The 18,665-nt window shown below is 39.9% G+C and overlaps 1 protein-coding gene and 1 long non-coding RNA gene across 2 annotated transcripts in view; one reads left to right on the top strand and one right to left on the bottom strand.

Annotated features, from left to right (window-relative positions):
* Positions 1-18,665, bottom strand: part of LOC138013264 (uncharacterized) — a 342,610-nt gene that overhangs the window by 161,814 nt on the left and 162,131 nt on the right. The window lies entirely within an intron of this gene.
* Positions 7,406-8,353, top strand: LOC137967439 (sphingosine 1-phosphate receptor 3-like). The gene has a single exon (XM_068813960.1). The coding sequence runs from the start codon at positions 7,406-7,408 to the stop codon at positions 8,351-8,353; it is 948 nt and encodes a 315-aa protein (XP_068670061.1).

Here is an 18,665-nt window from a genome sequence, read left to right as displayed (position 1 = left end):
CCTTAACAAAAGGCAAGAATTTCATTCTAAAAACAGAATACACTTCAATTCTACATTTCTACATGATTCATAGATGCACGCTTTTTGATAAAGAATTTAATTTTTCAAATATTTCAATCGTTCAAGGGCTTATGTTGGGGAATTTGTTGTTTGACCGTAAATTCAACAGTTTGGCTCAAAGGCCCCAATCTGGGAATTTGTTATGATTGTTGTGCATTGTTAGCTTGAGCTCGTGTTTTTATATTGGTTCTTTTACTATTTTGTTTGCTTTTCTCTTTAGCTATACTCTTCAGCAAAGTAATACCTGTAGGGATTTTTCACATCTTTGATGAATTGTATATATATATGTATACAATGTGCCCTCCCGGTTGTCACCATAATGGTTTTATGGCAACTCCTGAACTTGGGCACAGGATGTACGGTTACACATTGTTGGATTGCATAGTGGAGTCACAAGGTGCTCAAACTGCAAGCAGTGAGCGAAGCATGATGCCAATGGTGAACACCTGTTATGAGGCTCTCCACCCAATCCAGGGAGTGCTCAAACTGTATGAACAGTGAGCGTAATATACAATATGTATACAATGTGCCTTAACCACTCGGCCACCCAACCACGCTGGCAACGTGGCTGTGTATTGACCTTATTGTGGCTGGCTCCAGGGAGACAATTCAACACACATTTTCTGCAAATCAGGATCGCCTCACTACCCCCCAGTCGATCGGCTATGCACGGTCCTATCCCCTTAGAGAATTAATAATCATTTATGTAGGGTGGGAGGGGGAATTTGGACAACTGATTGCCTCACAAATCAGGATCGCCGCACTACTCCCCAGTCGATCGGCTATGCACGGTCCTATCCCCTTAAGAATTAAGTAATAGTAGATTGAGGAGAGGAATCTGGACAACTGATTGCATGAGTGAAAATGTGGTTCGGCCGGGAATCAGTTGTCCAGATTCCCCTCCTCAATCTACTATTGATTAATTCTTAAGGGGATAGGACCGTGCATGGCCGATCGACTGGGGAGTAGTGAGGCGATCCTGATTTGTGAGGCAATCAGTTGTCCAGTGAGGCAATCAGTTGTCCAGATTCCCCCTCCCACCCTACATAAATGATTATATATATATATATATATATATATATATATATATATATATATATATATATATATATATATATATGTATGTATGTATGTATGTATGTATGTATGTATGTATGTATGTATGTATGTATGTATGTATGTACATATATATATATAATTGGAGATTACAAGAATTGTGGCGCGGAGACCCCAAGAACCACCGGGCTTATAAATAAGAGAGGCCCCATGATCTGCTTATCATTAATCTAAATAATCTTACGCAATGCTTGTGCGGCATAACTAGCCCTAAATCAGTTTGTTTAAAAAAAGAAACCCTGGCATATTTTCCGTAAATTTCAGTTAGCTAGATGAATTAATAATTGATCCAGGAAGAATATTCCAGATTTTTGGACCTTGACAAAGAATTGTAAATTGTTTGATGTATTCTAGTACCGTAATTGTGCACTTGGCGGCTTGTTTCAAATCAATTTTAAAACATCGAAGGCAATAACTGATTGTGTTAATAAAGCATGAACTTAGAAAATTTTCTATGAAAAATGTCCATGATGCCTAGTTTTGCAAATAAAGGAGCAGAATGCGCTCGTTAATCTGAATTTGTTATTGCTCGTACAGCACGCTTTTGCAAGTAGAATATTCTATTTAAATTGGAGACCTATGTAGAAGAGTAAGTGAAATTGCAATAAGTAATATAAGGATAAGTTAGTGAGTATAAGGATAGCTTCGTTCTTGAAGAAAGGTAGAATCGAGATCAAAATATCGTAAAAAAAGGTTGGTGTTATTCATCGTGGTGAAGTACAATAATAATAAAGTATTCTCGTTTTGCTCACGATGTTGTCACTTGTGATGTAAGTCGCGACGTTTCGACAGCATACTGCTAGTTTTCCTTGGGCGATGAGGTCGACTGGTTACGCAAGCTGCTCCGCTGTGACTAGTTCGCTGTTTCGGTGTATTGTTCCTTCGGCGGACGCTTTCGTACGGTTCTCCTGTTGTTGTGTTTCTTGATCGTAGGCATCCATGCTTCCGGAATCTCTATTCCACTATCCCTGTTGATATTGTTAGGGTGAAGTCTTATGTGAATCGCCTCTTTAACCCTGCGTGTGTACGAATGAGGATCACGATCAATAAACTTCACTTCGCTTCAAACCGGGTTGTGTCTGGTGTTGTTAGTGTGTTCTGAAACGGCGGAGGTCTGGGTACGAGCAAGTTGGATGTCTCGGTAATATTCTTTGATTCTATCTTGCATAGGTCTTTTAGTCTCGCCGATGCAGACTTTACCGCATTCACAGGGAATCCTTTAAACCACGCTATCTTGTTTAGTCGGCTCGACAGCGTCTTTCGGTCGTACTAGATGTGATCTTAATGTACTCTCCGACTTGAAAACAGCGCGTATGCCTTGTTGCTGATAGGTCTTTGAAATAAGGTAAAACCGCCGTAGACTTGTTGTACTCGATCGTGGGCTCAGCACTGCTACTCGGTTTCCTGGTCTTGGTGATTTTCTGCAAGAAAGAAGAAGGGTAACCATTACAGACAAGAGAAGAAGAAAGGTGTTTCTTCTCCTCGGAGATAACAGAGGGTTTTGGTACGAGACGTTTGGCACTCTCGTAGAGGCACTTGACAATATCGCGTTTTTTCTGATCGCCGGTGGTGGGAATCATACGCTAAGTACTGATAAGTGTGCGTAGGCTTCATGTACACGCTGGTGGTGAGGCGGCCGTCTGGTTTTCTTGAAACTGAGGGGGCCAAGGAAAGCGAGTTTGTAGTCGCTCTCTGTCTCCATGGTGAAGCGAATGGAAGGCTGCTGGTTTTTCAGATGTTGTAAGAAGATATCAACGTTTCCGTGATCCATGCAGGATGGTGAAAGTGCCGTCAACGTAGCGTTTCCAGATCCTATAGGTTTGTAGGCCGAAGTAGTTATTGCCCGTTGTTCGAAACTCTCCACGTATAGGTCCTTGCGCCGAAGGCGAGCGCTCGGGGAGCACCATAGTTATGAAAATATGGTAACCCATAGATGCGAGAAAATTTGGTTTTGGTCACCGTACGACCATACGACCGTACGACCGTACGTCCGTCCACCCCTCCATGTATGCCAATGTGACCAGTATCACGTAACCATATCACGGGCTCAAGTTTAGAGCTCATCAAGGAGACAATACTCCAGCAGACACTCTGGCTAGTTTACAGCATACATCTTTGATATTGGACATCAATGTTATGGTCCGTTGACACCTGTCAAAACAAGGTATCCGCTGACCAGTATAACGTGACCATATCGCAAGCTCAAGTTGGACCTTATCGAGGTCAGCTGTTTTTTTTTAAGTTGACCGCTGACCAGGGACTGGTTGTTGATTGGATTCGCAGGCTCAAGCAAGGTCAGACACTCACTCCCGTGCATAAACGAGGCTCAATTTTTCGCGCTCATTCTGTGTCTCGACGCGGCTACACGGCCATGCTGAGTCGACAAAAGCTCTTAACAATCGATGCTTTTCGTGTTCAGGTACAGTTTGGAAAATATTTTTTTCTTGCACTTTTCGGTGGTTTTAGCCCAGGTTTGACATAATATAGCTGCCGTCAAGACACACTGGTGGGTACGTAGTTATTCAAGTCAAGCATTGGAGGGATATAAACTTAAAGCTGAGTTTTTAGTTTTAATTAGTTTAGTGCTGCTTTTTACTCAGAATTGCAATTTTTGGCTGAGTCTTACCTAAGATTTTTAATTTTGAATCTACTGCGGTTGCAAGATGCCTGGACGGCCAATGTCAGAAGAACAGAAACGAAAGAAGAGAGAAAGAGAACGAGAACGACAAAACGGTACACCAGTAATAGCTAAACTTGATGGAAGAAGTTACTCCACAAATTCGTTTCTTGGACACTAAACCGTTTGTTATTTCTACGGATGAGTTATTTCAGGTGGATGCATATTTTTAAAAAGTGGTTTAGTCGTTTTTTCCTTTGTTCAGGAATGAAACTCGAAATTATATTTTCAACTGGCCTGGAATTAAATAACGAGATATACAAGATATAAGGAGACATAACGGGATTGTCTGATTAAACTCAAGCTTGCAGAAGATATGAAACAAAATGAAGTACTGCTGCCCTTGCTAATCAGTCCCATCTTTAAAGGGCAAATGCCATGGCAACATCTCCTGCCTGATTGCCAGAGTTCATTAGACATAGACGGGATGCGAATGTACTTTAAGATGGCATTAGATTTCCGGCGCCACATGGTTTGAATTTGAGGGTCAGACATATCCTTATCAGCCGCATGAGATGCAGCCCCGAAAAGGAAGCTGTAGCCCTTGTACCTAGATGCATCGATTCCAATAAATTTGATAACAGCTGAATTTTTTTCACAGAACACTGATCGGGGAACGGGAGAGCCATCGCAAATCTGAAAAAGAGGGCCAGGATTATCACCACGAACTTGCAAGTAAGCCAATAAGTGCTGGACAGGGCAGCAAGACATTTGACGGGAAACAATTAAAGAGAAGGGGGCCTGGTCGTTATTATGCTTGTGCCTGAGAAATGTGACTTTGATCGCTTGAACTTCGTGCCTATCATTTAATAATTAAAAGACTTGATTTAAATGAATCGTGTTGCCTGGGATTGAGCTGGTGATCTCCCCCACAATTGAGAATGTGTGAAAGGCGAATAAGCACATAGTCTGGAATCGACCTGTATTATAAAAGGAATCCTCAAGTTGAGAGGCTGCCGATATAATCCTATGAAGAATGGGGAGGGTAACCTGCTGTCCAAGCGAATACCGATCTTCCCATAACCCTTGAGCATCTGAGTAATAAAAAAACGTTTTTTGTGGGGTCAGGTAAACCGGCCAATTTATGACTATGACCAATGGCTGAAACATAAGTGTTAACAGTGGATGGGGCATGCATAATGATGATCAAACAGATAAGCAATAAATAGTGCTAATGCAGGTTCCAAGCCCTTTTATATGTAGGAATCTTCGATGGCTACAGGCCAGATTTAACCAGAAATAAAACTGTATTTGCCAATTCTGCTGCAGCAGGTGATGGGGTATGTTTTTGGATATGCAAACGAGATAAAGAGTCGGCTAGGTTGTTTTGGGTCCCTGAGATGCTTAGCTTCGAATAATATATTATAACGTAAGTAGATCAAGACTAATTTCCTCACGAGAAACAGCTGATCTTTCCCTGATTTCTTGTTAAAATGCGCCAAGGACTCGTTATCAGTAAGAAATAGGATGCAGCGATTTGCCATGTGTTTGCCCCAGAGAAACAAGCTGAGGACAATAGGAAAAAAATCCAAGGTAGCAATGTTAAATGACGTCCAGGATGGTGGCCAGGAGCCATAAGCTGAGGGCAATAGGAAAAAAAATTCTAAGGTACCAATGTTAAATGACGTCCAGGATGGTGGCCAGGAGCCATGGCAGCAATGATTTTGGAAAATTGTCCCAAAACCTAATGAATCCGAGGCATCTGTGTAAAGACTTAAACGCTCTGAAGTATACCAGACATCCTCAAGGAAAAAGGACTTGCCATTATATTCTTCCGAAAAGTCCAGCCAAACTCGTAAATCAGCCTTCACCTTTCTTTTTTTTAATTTTTGTTATTATTATTTTACTTTTTATTTTAACAAATATATTTATTTCAACAAAAAGAGCACTACTTACACAATTACTTACATCATTTACACAAATTTACTTACATCAAATGTAAAGAAGGAACTCGACTACTTACAAACTACGTACAATACGTTACTTACACTTACAGAGCAGTACTTACCCTGCTTACGGACAAACAACGGCAACTAATGAGCGAAAAATAAATAAAGAAATAAACACACAATTAAAAAAAAAGGCATAATGACAGGAACAGTGAGCTAAGAAAGATAAGGAGACAGTATCCATTTTTTTCTTAAGAAGTCTTTGCTACTGATTATTTTATCAGTTTCATATTTTGCTACAATTTTGGCTCGAAATTCATGAATGTTGGGAATAATTTGGTTATTTCTGCAATTCCAAAAGAAAAGCTTTCCAATTATTATAAAGTAGTTCAGCAATATAGGTAAAGGGTCAGTAGTTTCAGTGATAATTCCAACAAGCACATCTTGCAAGGAAAGGCGGATCCTTTTACTCGATATAATGCACCAGCAAGTTTCAAAAACGTTCCAGAACTGATAGCATATGTCACGAGAATGAACGATTATAAGAACATCTTTAAGAATGTGAATGATATGATTGATGTTTAACCTGTTCTGGGCCACCCACTCCAAACCAGAGTTAAATAATTCAAAAGTGCGACAAGAAGTCGAGCAGCCCATGGGCATGCATTTTCCAAAATAATACTGATCACGCCATTTCATACCCAATAAATTATAATCACTAGGGCTGAACTGGAACAAGTCGGAAAGCATTTTTGATATCAGTCTTGGACTAAAAGCACCCTTGGCCTGCTGCTCCAATATGGGCGATAGGGTCGGTAATGGTTGCATAGTGGAAACCCATCTGTTGTAGAGTGACCTTCCCTAGCATACTGCGGTGGGTCGAGCTTGTCCGATATTTGTAAGACAAGTCTACTTCGAGTGAAACCCCCAATAACCTTGGCAAGGGTACAAGTGAAAGAAATTGGTCTTAAGTCCGACTGGATTTCCCTTGGAGGGGAGACCTTGGGTAGTGGATTGATAATGGAGCGCTTTAGTAAATCTGGTACGTAGCCTTCTACTAAAGAACGGTTGTAAATACTCATGATGGGCAACGCAAGCTCTGGCGCAAGTTCCTTAAGAACCCCTGTTTGGTAGCATATCAGCCCCCATAGCTTTACCGACATTCAGACTAGCCAAGGAGTTTTGAACCTCCTTCACACTTACAAGGAGTCCCGGTGGAACTTGCTGGATAATCGGCTCAGGCACAAAGAGAGGTTCAACGTCAGCTGTCAGACTAATAAAGTGATCATTCACTCTATTAGCCAAAGATTGAGTATCAGGACAATCATCGCCAATAACTTGATGGAACCATTCTTGCCGAATATCTTGTCCAGTCAGTGACTTGATTTGTTTCCATCCCTTTTTCAAATCCGTATGTTGAAGATCACTGACTTTGTGATGGTAATATTGATACTTAGCAGACTTAATGTCACGCTGGACCTTGTTCCTTAGAAGCTTGTATGATGGAGAATCCTTCCCATCACCGTGATGTCTTTTCCTTGTTAAAATAGGAGACCTTTCCAGTTTAAAGTGACTGACAAGAAAGTTCAGAAATTACGTGAATGATCGGGCAGTATGGAACAGGCTATATTTTTTTCATAATGTATTGAAGTCCTCGTGAGACATGTCGACGGCATTACCTTTCACGTTGAACTTCATTATAGTTTACTCAGTAGAGGCTTTGATCATCATACTTGGAAACTCACTCGCGGTATTTGTCTTATGGAAACATAATATCCAGCGACGGGCCTGTTTTTTCCTGATAAACCTTGCGGTTGCTGACCTACTCGTGGGAATAGCTGAACCCATAGTCCAAGACACTGGAAAATTTTCAAAAATAATGGCAGAGGAAAGAAGACGAGGAAAAAAAAGCATGAAGCCACCTGCAGCTGCATTGCATCTTTTCGCCTCGAGTGCATCGGTGTTTTTCCTCGCTCTTATCGCAATGGAGCGTGTTTTTGCTATATTACGGCCACTATTACATATAACAAGCAATAGAGCGTACGTTCTGAGCGTTGCTATCACCTGGATAGCTGGGCTGAGTGTTGGTGGACTGTCCTTGCTATCAATGTTTACCGGTAGGATGAACGAAAGATATGTAGAGGCAGTCATCCGCATATGCTTTTTACTTGCCTTAATGGTTATTATTGCAAGTTATGCCAGAATTCATCGTCGATTGCGCTCGTCATCGCCTGAGATAACGCCGACCCAAAACAGCAAATCTATTAATCGAAACATGCGTTTGTCGCGAATAATATTCATAGTCATCGCTGCTTTGACTGTGTTTTGGCTTCCTGGTTTTGTCGTGCATGTGGTGAAAGGTTTCTGTCCGCGGTGTGTTACTTCGCAAGTGACGTGGTTCGTAAATGTTTTGCATTTGGCAAATTCTATGGTTAATCCATTGGTGTACGCCTTCAGGGTGCCAGCATTTAAAGATGCCTTGAAGAAAGTGTATCACATGCGAAATAAGAATTTAGACATTAGAAAAGTCAATGATTTTGCTTTGTCCCCGGCAGAACGTCCTTTCACTTTACATAAGGATGCGATCTTCACCTCAGACTTTCCACGCTAAACTAGTATGCAAATCAATGCAAAACGTCAAGCAGTCACACGCGCTTTTGTTTTGAGACCGAGTTAACAAAGTTTGGACAAAGTAATCTTTTGTTTTTCTTTGCAAAGAATAATTCCGACAACAGTCAAGGAAGAACAAATCCACTACTTCTTAGATTCCCTTTGCTAAGGAAAGATAACAGATTAAAACGTTGATAAAGCACAATATAGTGCACACCGCCCGCCGGTGGCTCAGTTGGTTGATCACCGGGCTGTCACGTGGGAGGTCGTGAGTTCAACTCCGGCCGGACCAACACTCAGGGTCTTTAAATAACTGAGGAGAAAGTGCTGCCTTTGTAATTAGACTCTCTAGTCTTCTCGGATAAGGACGATAAGCCGGAGGTCCCGTCTCACAACCCTTCAATGTTCATAATCCTGTGGGACGTAAAAGAACCCGCACACTTGTCGCAAAAAGTAGGGCATGTAGTTCCCGGTGTTGTGGTCTGTCTTCTATGGTGTATCGTTTTTGGGAGGGTAAATGCTCGGAGATATTAGCTACACCAAGCTACTTTAAAAATCCGAGGATAAATAAAGATATATGATATGATATGATATGATATGATATGATATGATGATAATTCGACAGAAGGCCTCGCGAGAAATCTAAGAGATCGATAGTAAACTGGACGCATACTATAGCAAGCGAAGATCTACTGGCAGCATTAGACGCTTTTCAAAAGTAGTTGTGTGTCTGGACCAAGCAATGGAGACAGAAACTGGTGTAGCCGTTCACAGGTTAACTTGAAAAAAACGCCCTAAATTTTGCGTTTAAGCCCTTATATCTCCCCTTGCAGACAGTGACTGCGAAACATACTCTGCAGAGTAGGTCTCCTTTTTATTGCAACTATCACCAACACATTCAATCCAATTGTCAATGGGCAGGAGATGCTTTTCATGATTATGTTGACGATCGCTCGTATCGCGTCGAATTCATTTCTTTGATCGAAAGAATAAGTTGCGTTAATTTTCATTTCAAGTTTATAGGATATGGGATTAAATGGCTAATTCGGAGGGTAAATTCAATATCTTTTTTTTTTCGTGTGAGAGGAAAACAAATAAATTTCGACATCAAAAGTGAAAACAGCTGCAAAATAATTACAAGTTTCCGTCGTTGTGTCGTCGAAGTGTTACGGAAGAGTACATTGAAGAAAAAAACTACTATTACTTAAAAAAATATATAGGCCTTTTTCGATGTATTAAGATTCAGCTTGAAAGAGAGGTTCTTAGGACAACGACAAAGGAAAGTGGATGATATGCAGATATTTCTCACATTCATTCCAACGTGTTTCTATTGTTTTCGTCCTCACTGCCTCACTATCAAGCTGAACAAATAGCCTGTTAGGGTGTTTTTAATAGTATTGAATTTGAATGGTTGCGTTCTTACTATTCGGTAAAGTCAACTTGATGAAAACAGATACTTAAAAGCTGCGCTTATAAATAAAAACCAAATTCCCACTACTGCTACAAAATTGATATACAATACATGCCGTCAATTAAAAATATAAAACTAGACGCTCCATGAAGCGTATACTGGCCTACCTGTAGTACGTGTTACGCAAAAACAGAAGGCACTGAATTGGATGGTATTTAACTGCAGCGTTCCAGTTAAAATTTTCAAGTGTGGAGTCATTAAGACCATTTGAGGGGTCACCCAGATGTCGTGCCAGCAGAGGCACTTTGGATCGCACGTTCACACGTGCAATTATGTTGTAATGTCCTGTCCCATTTTGAGGTCTTTTAGTTTTTTAAGCTTTGATAATAAATTCAGTTTAAAGATAACATAACACGCTCTTGAGTAAAATTCACCGTTTCTTCTTTAAATAAATAATCTGCAAAGAAAAAAATTATCCGCAAATTGCTCTGAAGGACGTTTTCCTCCACGCCATACATTACACTAAGCAAACGCTTATTACACACACTACGGAAGGACTTAAGATGTTGTTTCCGCTTCATAATTCTTCTTCTTTTCAGTCTACTCTGATGCCAGGTCAAAACAATTTTTTTGGCTTTACGTTTGTACCAAAAAGTACCATAAAAGCCGGGATTTAGAAAAAAATAGCATAGTTCTTATGTATAACTCTGAATCGAATTCTCATCGAAAAATTAATGACGATCGATCGTTAAATCACGAAAATTTCTGCAGTCTCTGACTTTTATGAATCAAGGGAAAGGTCATGATGTTCTGTCAAAAGGAAGAAATTGATTACGTGCTCGGCAATTATAAAGGTGCACGGGATCACCTTGTGTCAGCTGAATGAACTACGGGAAAGAATGTTAATCGTTCGTCGTTTTAAGGGTAAAACAACGTACCTTTTAGCCAAGAAACTTTCGTCTTTGTTTTTTTTAATTTTGATGTAATATTTAAATGAATATTTGCATTTCATCTGTCGGGTCAGGAAACCTTCTTTGTCGGGTTCTTGAGAAACGTATCTATTTTGACTCCAGGGTGAACTATCAACACCATCACGAGATTGAGCGGCCATGTAATTGTAAATCTAAACATCTATGAGATACAAAAACAGACTTGCGAATTATCGCACAAAATAGACGACAAGCTTTCTTTCAAATGATTCTTGGTTGTCACATTTCCAAATAGTTTTTTTCCTTGAAGACTGTACAGAGTTGAGTACAAATTAATACAAATAACCAGACAACAGAGATCACACATCCACTTAAGGTGTTCGATTCCTTCTCTGTCTTTGTTGAACCCAGAAGTTTCCAGATAATTTTCCATTTGGTTTCAGTGTTGTACATAACACCACACTTGGTAAAATATTAACAATACAGCTCACTAGATTACGGCTCCACGGGCGAACGATTGTTGTCAAAGCCCAATACTCGTCGCTTTTAAGATTCCAGATATTTATTTTTCACCGCCTGTCTTGTTTATCCAAGTGACGTTCCAATTTTGCGCGCAATAAGGGCATATTTTGTTTAAAGATACACTAAGACGCCTTTCGCGTTACAATGACTTTTGACGCCAATGCAGGTTAATGAAATGCTCTCCTGTGTCTACCAGAGAAAGCTACGCATTTTTGGGAGGCTCGGTGACCTCATGGTTTAGAGTGCTGGACTCCGGATCGAGTGGTCCGGGTTCGGGTCCTGGCCTGGGACAATGTATTGTGTTCTTGGGTAAGACATTTCACTCTCACGGTGCCTCTCTCCACTCAGATGTATAAATGGGTACCGGCGAAATGCTGGGGGTAACCCTGCAATGGACTTGTATGCCATCAAAGAGATGGGCCTTCTGGCTCGTAAGCTAGGAAGGCAGCATTTCGACTACCCCATCAAACCGACAAAATACGCACAGAAGACTCTATGCACAAAGACACCACTTAGCAGGGGAGTGAGGGGAAAGGCTTTTACCGACACGGAAAAAAAAAAGGAAAACAAAGAAATTCCACCCATTTTCCGAATGGGATTGCCATACTGGCAACTTAGTAAAAAACTCGTATTTTCATGACACCACATACGTGATTACCCTAACTTGAAGACACAAGAATGTACCTCAGATGGTTCGTGCTTCTTTCCTTGTGTTGCCCACCAGTTATATAATGATCCTTCCTATCACATGAACGTGCATGCTGCTGGAGTTGAATACATAAGAAACAACCGTCAAAGATTTATTGGACCCATGACAGAGCAATTGAGGGTGTGCTGTCACAGAAACATACATGGTGTGATGCACTTATTGTGCAAGCAGTTTCCCATGCATTAAATGTTGCAATACGTATAAATGAATCCATTGAGGGGCCGGCACCAGTAACTGTTATCAGTCCTATAAGCGGACAACAGGGAACTACTGTTATTAAAATTGGACATCTAGATGAAAGACTCTATGTTTCACCAGTTCAGTTACATTATTATAATGACAGTATTTCAGGTTGTGAAATCAGCAGTGCTAACAATGTCAACAATTATTCAGAAGTGAATTTCAAATGAACCTCTAAAACTTTGATCGAACGATGAAAATGTTTTAACAAGCATCCTTTCGAGTTAGATTCCTGATTTAAATGGTGTTAAAGGACCATTTTGCTGTTTGTGACGAGCATTTTAACGATGGTTATTTAGATTTGCCATGTTTGAAGCTTCTGTAAACACTTTCGCGAATGTTTTTTGCCGCTTGCACGTTTTCCACGCATGAATTGAGATGTCGATTAAATCGACTTTGGATGGTTTTCGTCTGCAAATGTTGTTAAGATCACTGAGTGAGTATATACTAAAAGAATTATTCTCTTCAATCTCGGTCAATAGTGGCAGAATATTCTGCCACTATTCACCTCGATTTCAAAGAATAATTGTTAATTATCCACCTGTTATATCACACTGACTAATGCATAGAGAAACGTTGAGCCTGCCAATTTAAAACAATTGTGGTAACTTTTATATCCACGAGTAACGACAGTGACATTTCGATTTTACGTGGGATGCCCCTTGCAGGGGCACTTGCAGGGGCACTTGACTCTGAAGATGACTTCCGCTCAGGTGGCCGAGAAGTCAGTCAATATCATCTCAAACAGTCCAGTCTCAGGACTACACTCACCCGAACGATCGTACTTTACTTAATTATGATGTGTTTCCTTCCTTTGTTTCCCGAAATCGGAGGTACACGAAATAATTTCTGGTGTCGATCGCCTGGTTTCACTAAAGGTTAAGTGTTGATTTCTATTTAAGCCATTAGTACCTAATACAGCTTTCATATCGTGGTTGTAATCTGTTTCATGAAAGGTATCACAACGTGTGAACACTACCGTAGTACTAATAGCAACGAATGATCCCTCGAAAATTTAGTTGGTAATTCTTTTTGAATTGGATAGAATCTTCATATTAACTGACTGGCAAAATATTTCAATTTTTCAAAATTAGAAATTCAAATTATTTTGTTAAATTTACTGGAATTAATTGAGACCAAAGCAAGAGACTTTCTTATGGTTATTACCGTGTACCTTCAGGGGTGTCTTCAGAGAAACGGATGTAGCACTTTCCGATTACGATTACTTTCCGATAGGTTTATCTAGCTACTGTCAAAACTTGATTGCAAGGAGGCAAAGCGCCTTTGAGTTGCAATCTTCACATTGTTATCTTCAAGGCAAAAATAATGTTCAAGAAAAGCCTTTTGTAACTCCGCCCCATCACCTTTCCCGTAATTGGCCAGTCAGAGGACGCTACTGCTTTTTCAGTCACAGCTGTTGATCTCTCACAAGTTCTAGTGTCCTCCAGCTTTATTGTGCCCAATATTGTTCGGATTCTTGACGCATGTTTTAGGAGTCTCTCTCTCTCTCTCTCTCTCTCTCTCTCTCTCTCTCTCTCTCTCTCTCTCTCTCTCTCTCTCTCTCTCTCTGCACGCGAGCAGACTTCGTCAGGCCAGTTCTGATTATATAAAGTTCTTTGTCTTAATTCCGCTAATCTTCCCTTTCTGTGATCCTTCGGCTGTGCTCTTGGTCCCGCCACGATCGCTTCGCTCTCCGAATTCTTTACTTCGCGCTCGCCGAATGTCTTTTTCCGTCCTCGCCGGGAGCCTGTTCGCAGGCTACTATGTTCTCTTTTTGTTATTGCTAGCACCATACCTCGAGTATTCACGTGGTTTGTGGGTCCTTACTGCCTTATACTTTCTTAAAATACGATTTAATGCCACAAAAAGTAAAATATGATGCTTGTTTATACAAATACCTCAAACGTTTGCGAGCGAGAACAATCATGTCATGTTTCCCGCGAAAAGCGCTCCGATAGTCTACACATGCAACATATGCTGTCAATCAAAATGAACTACTACTTCCCGCGAAACGTATTTTACCGATATCACTGAAAATATTTGATCTTTTTTTGCGACCGACATGTCTGACCTTAACATTTACTTAAAATACAGAAATGTTCTCTCTTGAATTAAAAAGCCTCGTTAAACTACGCTACTTATCTTTACCTTGACAAATGCAAATATCAACTGTAGTCAAAACAAGTTATTACACTTTTTGGCTGTAATTTCAGAACTGCCTTCAAGTCTCGTAACCCAATATGACTTTTGCAGTCGTTCTACTGACTTATTGTGCTTTTACCGTCTTCTCACAACAGATATACGTTTAATGACACCCTCTGTGCTGTACTCGGACTGTCTTACAAACAGGTCTGAACTGCAAAAATGAAGGAAGTGGTTTGGGCTGATACGACACTCGTAATATCAATACCAACTACAGCCTTGGACAAAATTGTAGAAACAATTGGCAGTACTTTGCCCTCCCACAAAGTTGTTTTGCTAAATGGGCTCAGAAACTCGTGTACAAAAAACATTGTGAGGGGAGAGCGGGCCGAGTTAGCTTCAGGTCTGTATATTTGTGAACTGTTACAAGGAATTTTTTGACAGATTCTAGAATTTTTATTTACAGCCGCTACCAGTTGCCTGCTCGGTTTGATCAGTGCACCCCACTTGAGCGCCTACTTTCCTTTCTTTTTAGCTTAAAATAAATTGAAAGATGTTGACTACCTTGAGACAGCAAAGTACGTAAATTAATCTAAAGGACCTCTATCTGTAAAAGGCTAAGTTTGAAACTTACAAAGCTTCTAGCAGGGCTTAGATGTGTGTTGTTTTTATGCAATGGCTGTCTATTTGTACAAGGCTGGGTTTGGAACTTAAAAAGCTTTTAGCAGGGCTTAGATTCGTGTAGTTCTTATGCAATGGCCGTCTATTTGTAAAATTCTGGGTTTGGAACTTAAAGTTTCTGGCAGGGCTTAGATGCGTGTTGTTGTTATGCAATGGCCGTGTATTTGTAAAAGGCTGGGTTTGGGACTTAAAGTTTCTAGCACGGCTTAAGTGTGTGTTGTTTTTATGCAATGGCCGTCTATTTGTACAAGGCTGGGTTTGGAACTTAAAAAGCTTTTAGCAGGGCTTAGATTCGTGTTGTTCTTATGCAATGGCCGTCTATTTGTAAAATGCTAGGTTTAGAACTTAAAGTTTCTAGCAGGGCTTAGATGCGTGTTGTTGTTATGAAATGGCCGTGTATTTGTAAAAGGCTGGGTTTGGGACTTAAAGTTTCTAGCTAGGCTTAGATGTGTGTTGTTTTTATGCAATGGCCGTCTATTTGTACAAGGCTGGGTTTGGAACTTAAAGTTTCTAGCAGGGCTTAGATGTGTGTTGTTTTTTTATGCAATGGCCGTCTATTTGTACAAGGCTGGGTTGGAACTTAAAAAGCTTCTAGCAGGGCTTAGATGTGTTTTTTTATTTATTTTATGCAATGGCCGTAAGAGTTCTAAGAAGCCTGGAGGTTTAATGTTCACTGTTTGACGAATTGCTTTTACTGAAACGCTGTTTAATGGTCTACGAAATTGAATGTTTAAGTGACATCTAATTTAATTGAACAAGTTTGCCGACCCTAGATGTAAAGTACAAATGAGAACAGTAAGAAATGCACTAAAAGTAATACAGATTTAATACAGAAAATTTAACGGCTTTAAATAGGGTAGCACATGATCAAAAATGAGAAAGGAACGATTAATTTATTAAATTCTAAGGTTTACACATATGGCAACACATGGACTGAACAAATTTATTGCAGCTTCTTGCTTTTCTCTGGGAAAGATCGCTTGAGACAGGTGAAGTTTTGGGTTTTCCTAAGCCCTCTAGGTTTATATTCACTTTGTAAAGGGGAAAAGAGGCTACTTTTATTCGCATTATGTAAATCTTTCTGAAACATGCATTTGACACTTGGAACTGTAAAAGCTCTATAGAAATGTAAGATTCTGTTTTTCCTCCATTGAGATTTTTCGGTGCTATTTAAAGAAAGCTGGGAAATGCCGCAGGTGTATTGACTTTTTACGTAAGGATAACATCTCTTGTTTTTCTAACTTAGAATTAAAACGTGAATTTTAGTATTTAATGTTTAATGTCCTGTCCAATGAATTGATTCTTCAATTGCTATAACTGGAAACCAACACTTACCTAGTACGCGGAGATTCGCATTGCATACTGTCTGGTATAGTAAAATGGCAAACTTTACTGCCTCAAATTTAACAAACTTACCCAAAGAGATGAATTGTACTACGAAAGAAGAACCAAAAGACTTTTATAATCATTAGCATAATTATCATCTGTCCATTCACAGTTGGACTAAATGTGTTGCTGATGAATTGCTATAAATGGAAAATGGAAATGAAAGGGAAACGCAAATAAATTTGTTTACCTACCGCACACCTTATGAGCACTCAGGAGCTCGTTCAATTTGTGTCCGTGCATTGTGGATCGAACTGAAATTTGGCAGTGTTGATTTTCGAGGAGAGGAGAAAACCGAAGTACCCGGTGAAAAACCTCTCGGAGCAAGGAGAGAACCAACAAAAAACTCAAACCACATATGACGTTGGGACCGGGAATCGAACGCGGGCCACATTGGTGGCAGGCGAGTGCTCTCACCACTGCGCCACCCCCACTCCCCAAACCAGTCTTAGAGCAATGCAACATTCTCTTGGCATATTTGGCAGTCACTGATCATGACTTCTTGACCAGTCTCACGTCTCAGCCAATTTTAATCAAGGAACATAAACCTATTTGTGGGTCCCCGGATACACTTTTGCAGTCCTCTACAAGTTTCAAATATTCTGCTGTTAGCTCGCTCGTCTTGTTTTCATCTCTGACGAAAAGCAACATTAAATCATCATTTTTTTCTGTTGGTTATATAGCGCTTTGTGTCGTACAGGGCTGTTAGCATATTGGCTTCTCATGTCCCAATTGTGTGTGTAATTTTCTTTTCTTCTTCTTAATATGTTTTCCTATACTCTGAGACCCGCTGGCATAAAAAGATCATGATCAAATCTCAATGCCTTATGCAGGAAGATGTAGAAAGATTCTTAAAGGAAAGAAGACTGAGCACTAAAGACAACGGTGTTAGTAGTCACTGCTGTTGGACTGAGCTTCTTACCCGGAGCTTTGTTCCTTGCAATTGGAGAATTCTTATCAGAATTTGCGAACAAAATACATCTTGTAAAAGGAATGACTCGAACTTCACTTCTGATTAACTCGTTTCTTAATCCGTCCATTTGTTGCTGACGTCAACGAGAAATGACAAAGTTCAAACTTAAACTTCTGTGGTAAGCCGTGCATCCTACAGAATAGAACATGTTAATTATGCTACGTTGGCAAGAGTTACAAGAAATTCGTAATATTAAATTATCAAGGCCGAAGTGTTCAACTGCAAAAATATAAAGTAAAATTAAAATGTTTATTTTGACCCTTGTCCTAAATGTGCTAATCATGTTCAACACATAACATATTTTTCCGCTTTTCAAATATATAATGTTTTACATATTCTGTACTTTGTTCATATCCACGGGTTTCTAATGAACTTAAAAAGTAAACAGCTCCCACCAACGAAAGGAAATCTAAACATGCCTCCTTCTGCTGTTCAATTATATGCCTTTCATATATGGTCTCCTTGTCTACGGGTTTGTTGCAAACTCACAAAATGATCAGTCTCATTCGCCAAGAGGGCCTAATAGCTCAGTTGAATATTGAAATGTCGTTCAATCATGAATTTTTCAGGCTTGAGATTGGCCTAGAACATAACAGTGTCCATTCTCCTTTTTGATTATAAGTCTTAATTTCAAGGAATGTAAGTAACTCACTGAGAATTTCTGAAATAATACAAAGTGGTCACGGGTTTCATTTGCACTGGAAACTTAAAAAATGTTGCTTTTGAGCAGACTAAGCTATTTGAGGTGTACTTAATTGAGATATGACTTTTTTTCAACTTAGCTTTCAATCTCATAGCTTTTGGAATGACATTGAGTGTGCAATAAATATAATAGCATATACCATCAATAGACATGTCTTAATTTTCCCAACCCATTGGAGATGACAAGGACAGGAATGTGGGGTAAAGGGATTGGGAATGAAGAACTCCCCTTGTCAGGTCACAGGTACTACTCTAAGCGAGAGACATCCTCATGAGTCCAAGTTTTGTTGGCAACCAAAAATATGTAAAGATACCAAAATTAATCCTGATCGATAGTGGGATGGTCTTGGAATGAACTTATAAGTATTCCGAAATATGTACATTAAAATAAAGTGTTATTCTAAATAGACCGGTTATGTAAAGTATATATTCATATTGCAGCAGCACTGCTGGTGTGTGATTTAGGGATGGGTGGGTGGGAAATTTCGAAGCAAAAAGCAGAAAACGAGTGCCTGACAGCATGCATGCTGCATGAAAGTGAACCTAAGACGATGCTTAGGTCAAAGTTTGGCTGACACCAGAAATGTAAAGAGAGATTTTGATTGACTGAATTTGCAG

This window comes from Montipora foliosa, chromosome 8 (assembly GCF_036669935.1).
Source record: "Montipora foliosa isolate CH-2021 chromosome 8, ASM3666993v2, whole genome shotgun sequence".
Classification (NCBI taxonomy): Eukaryota; Metazoa; Cnidaria; class Anthozoa; order Scleractinia; family Acroporidae; genus Montipora; species Montipora foliosa.
This window is presented reverse-complemented; position numbering and strand designations above follow the sequence as displayed.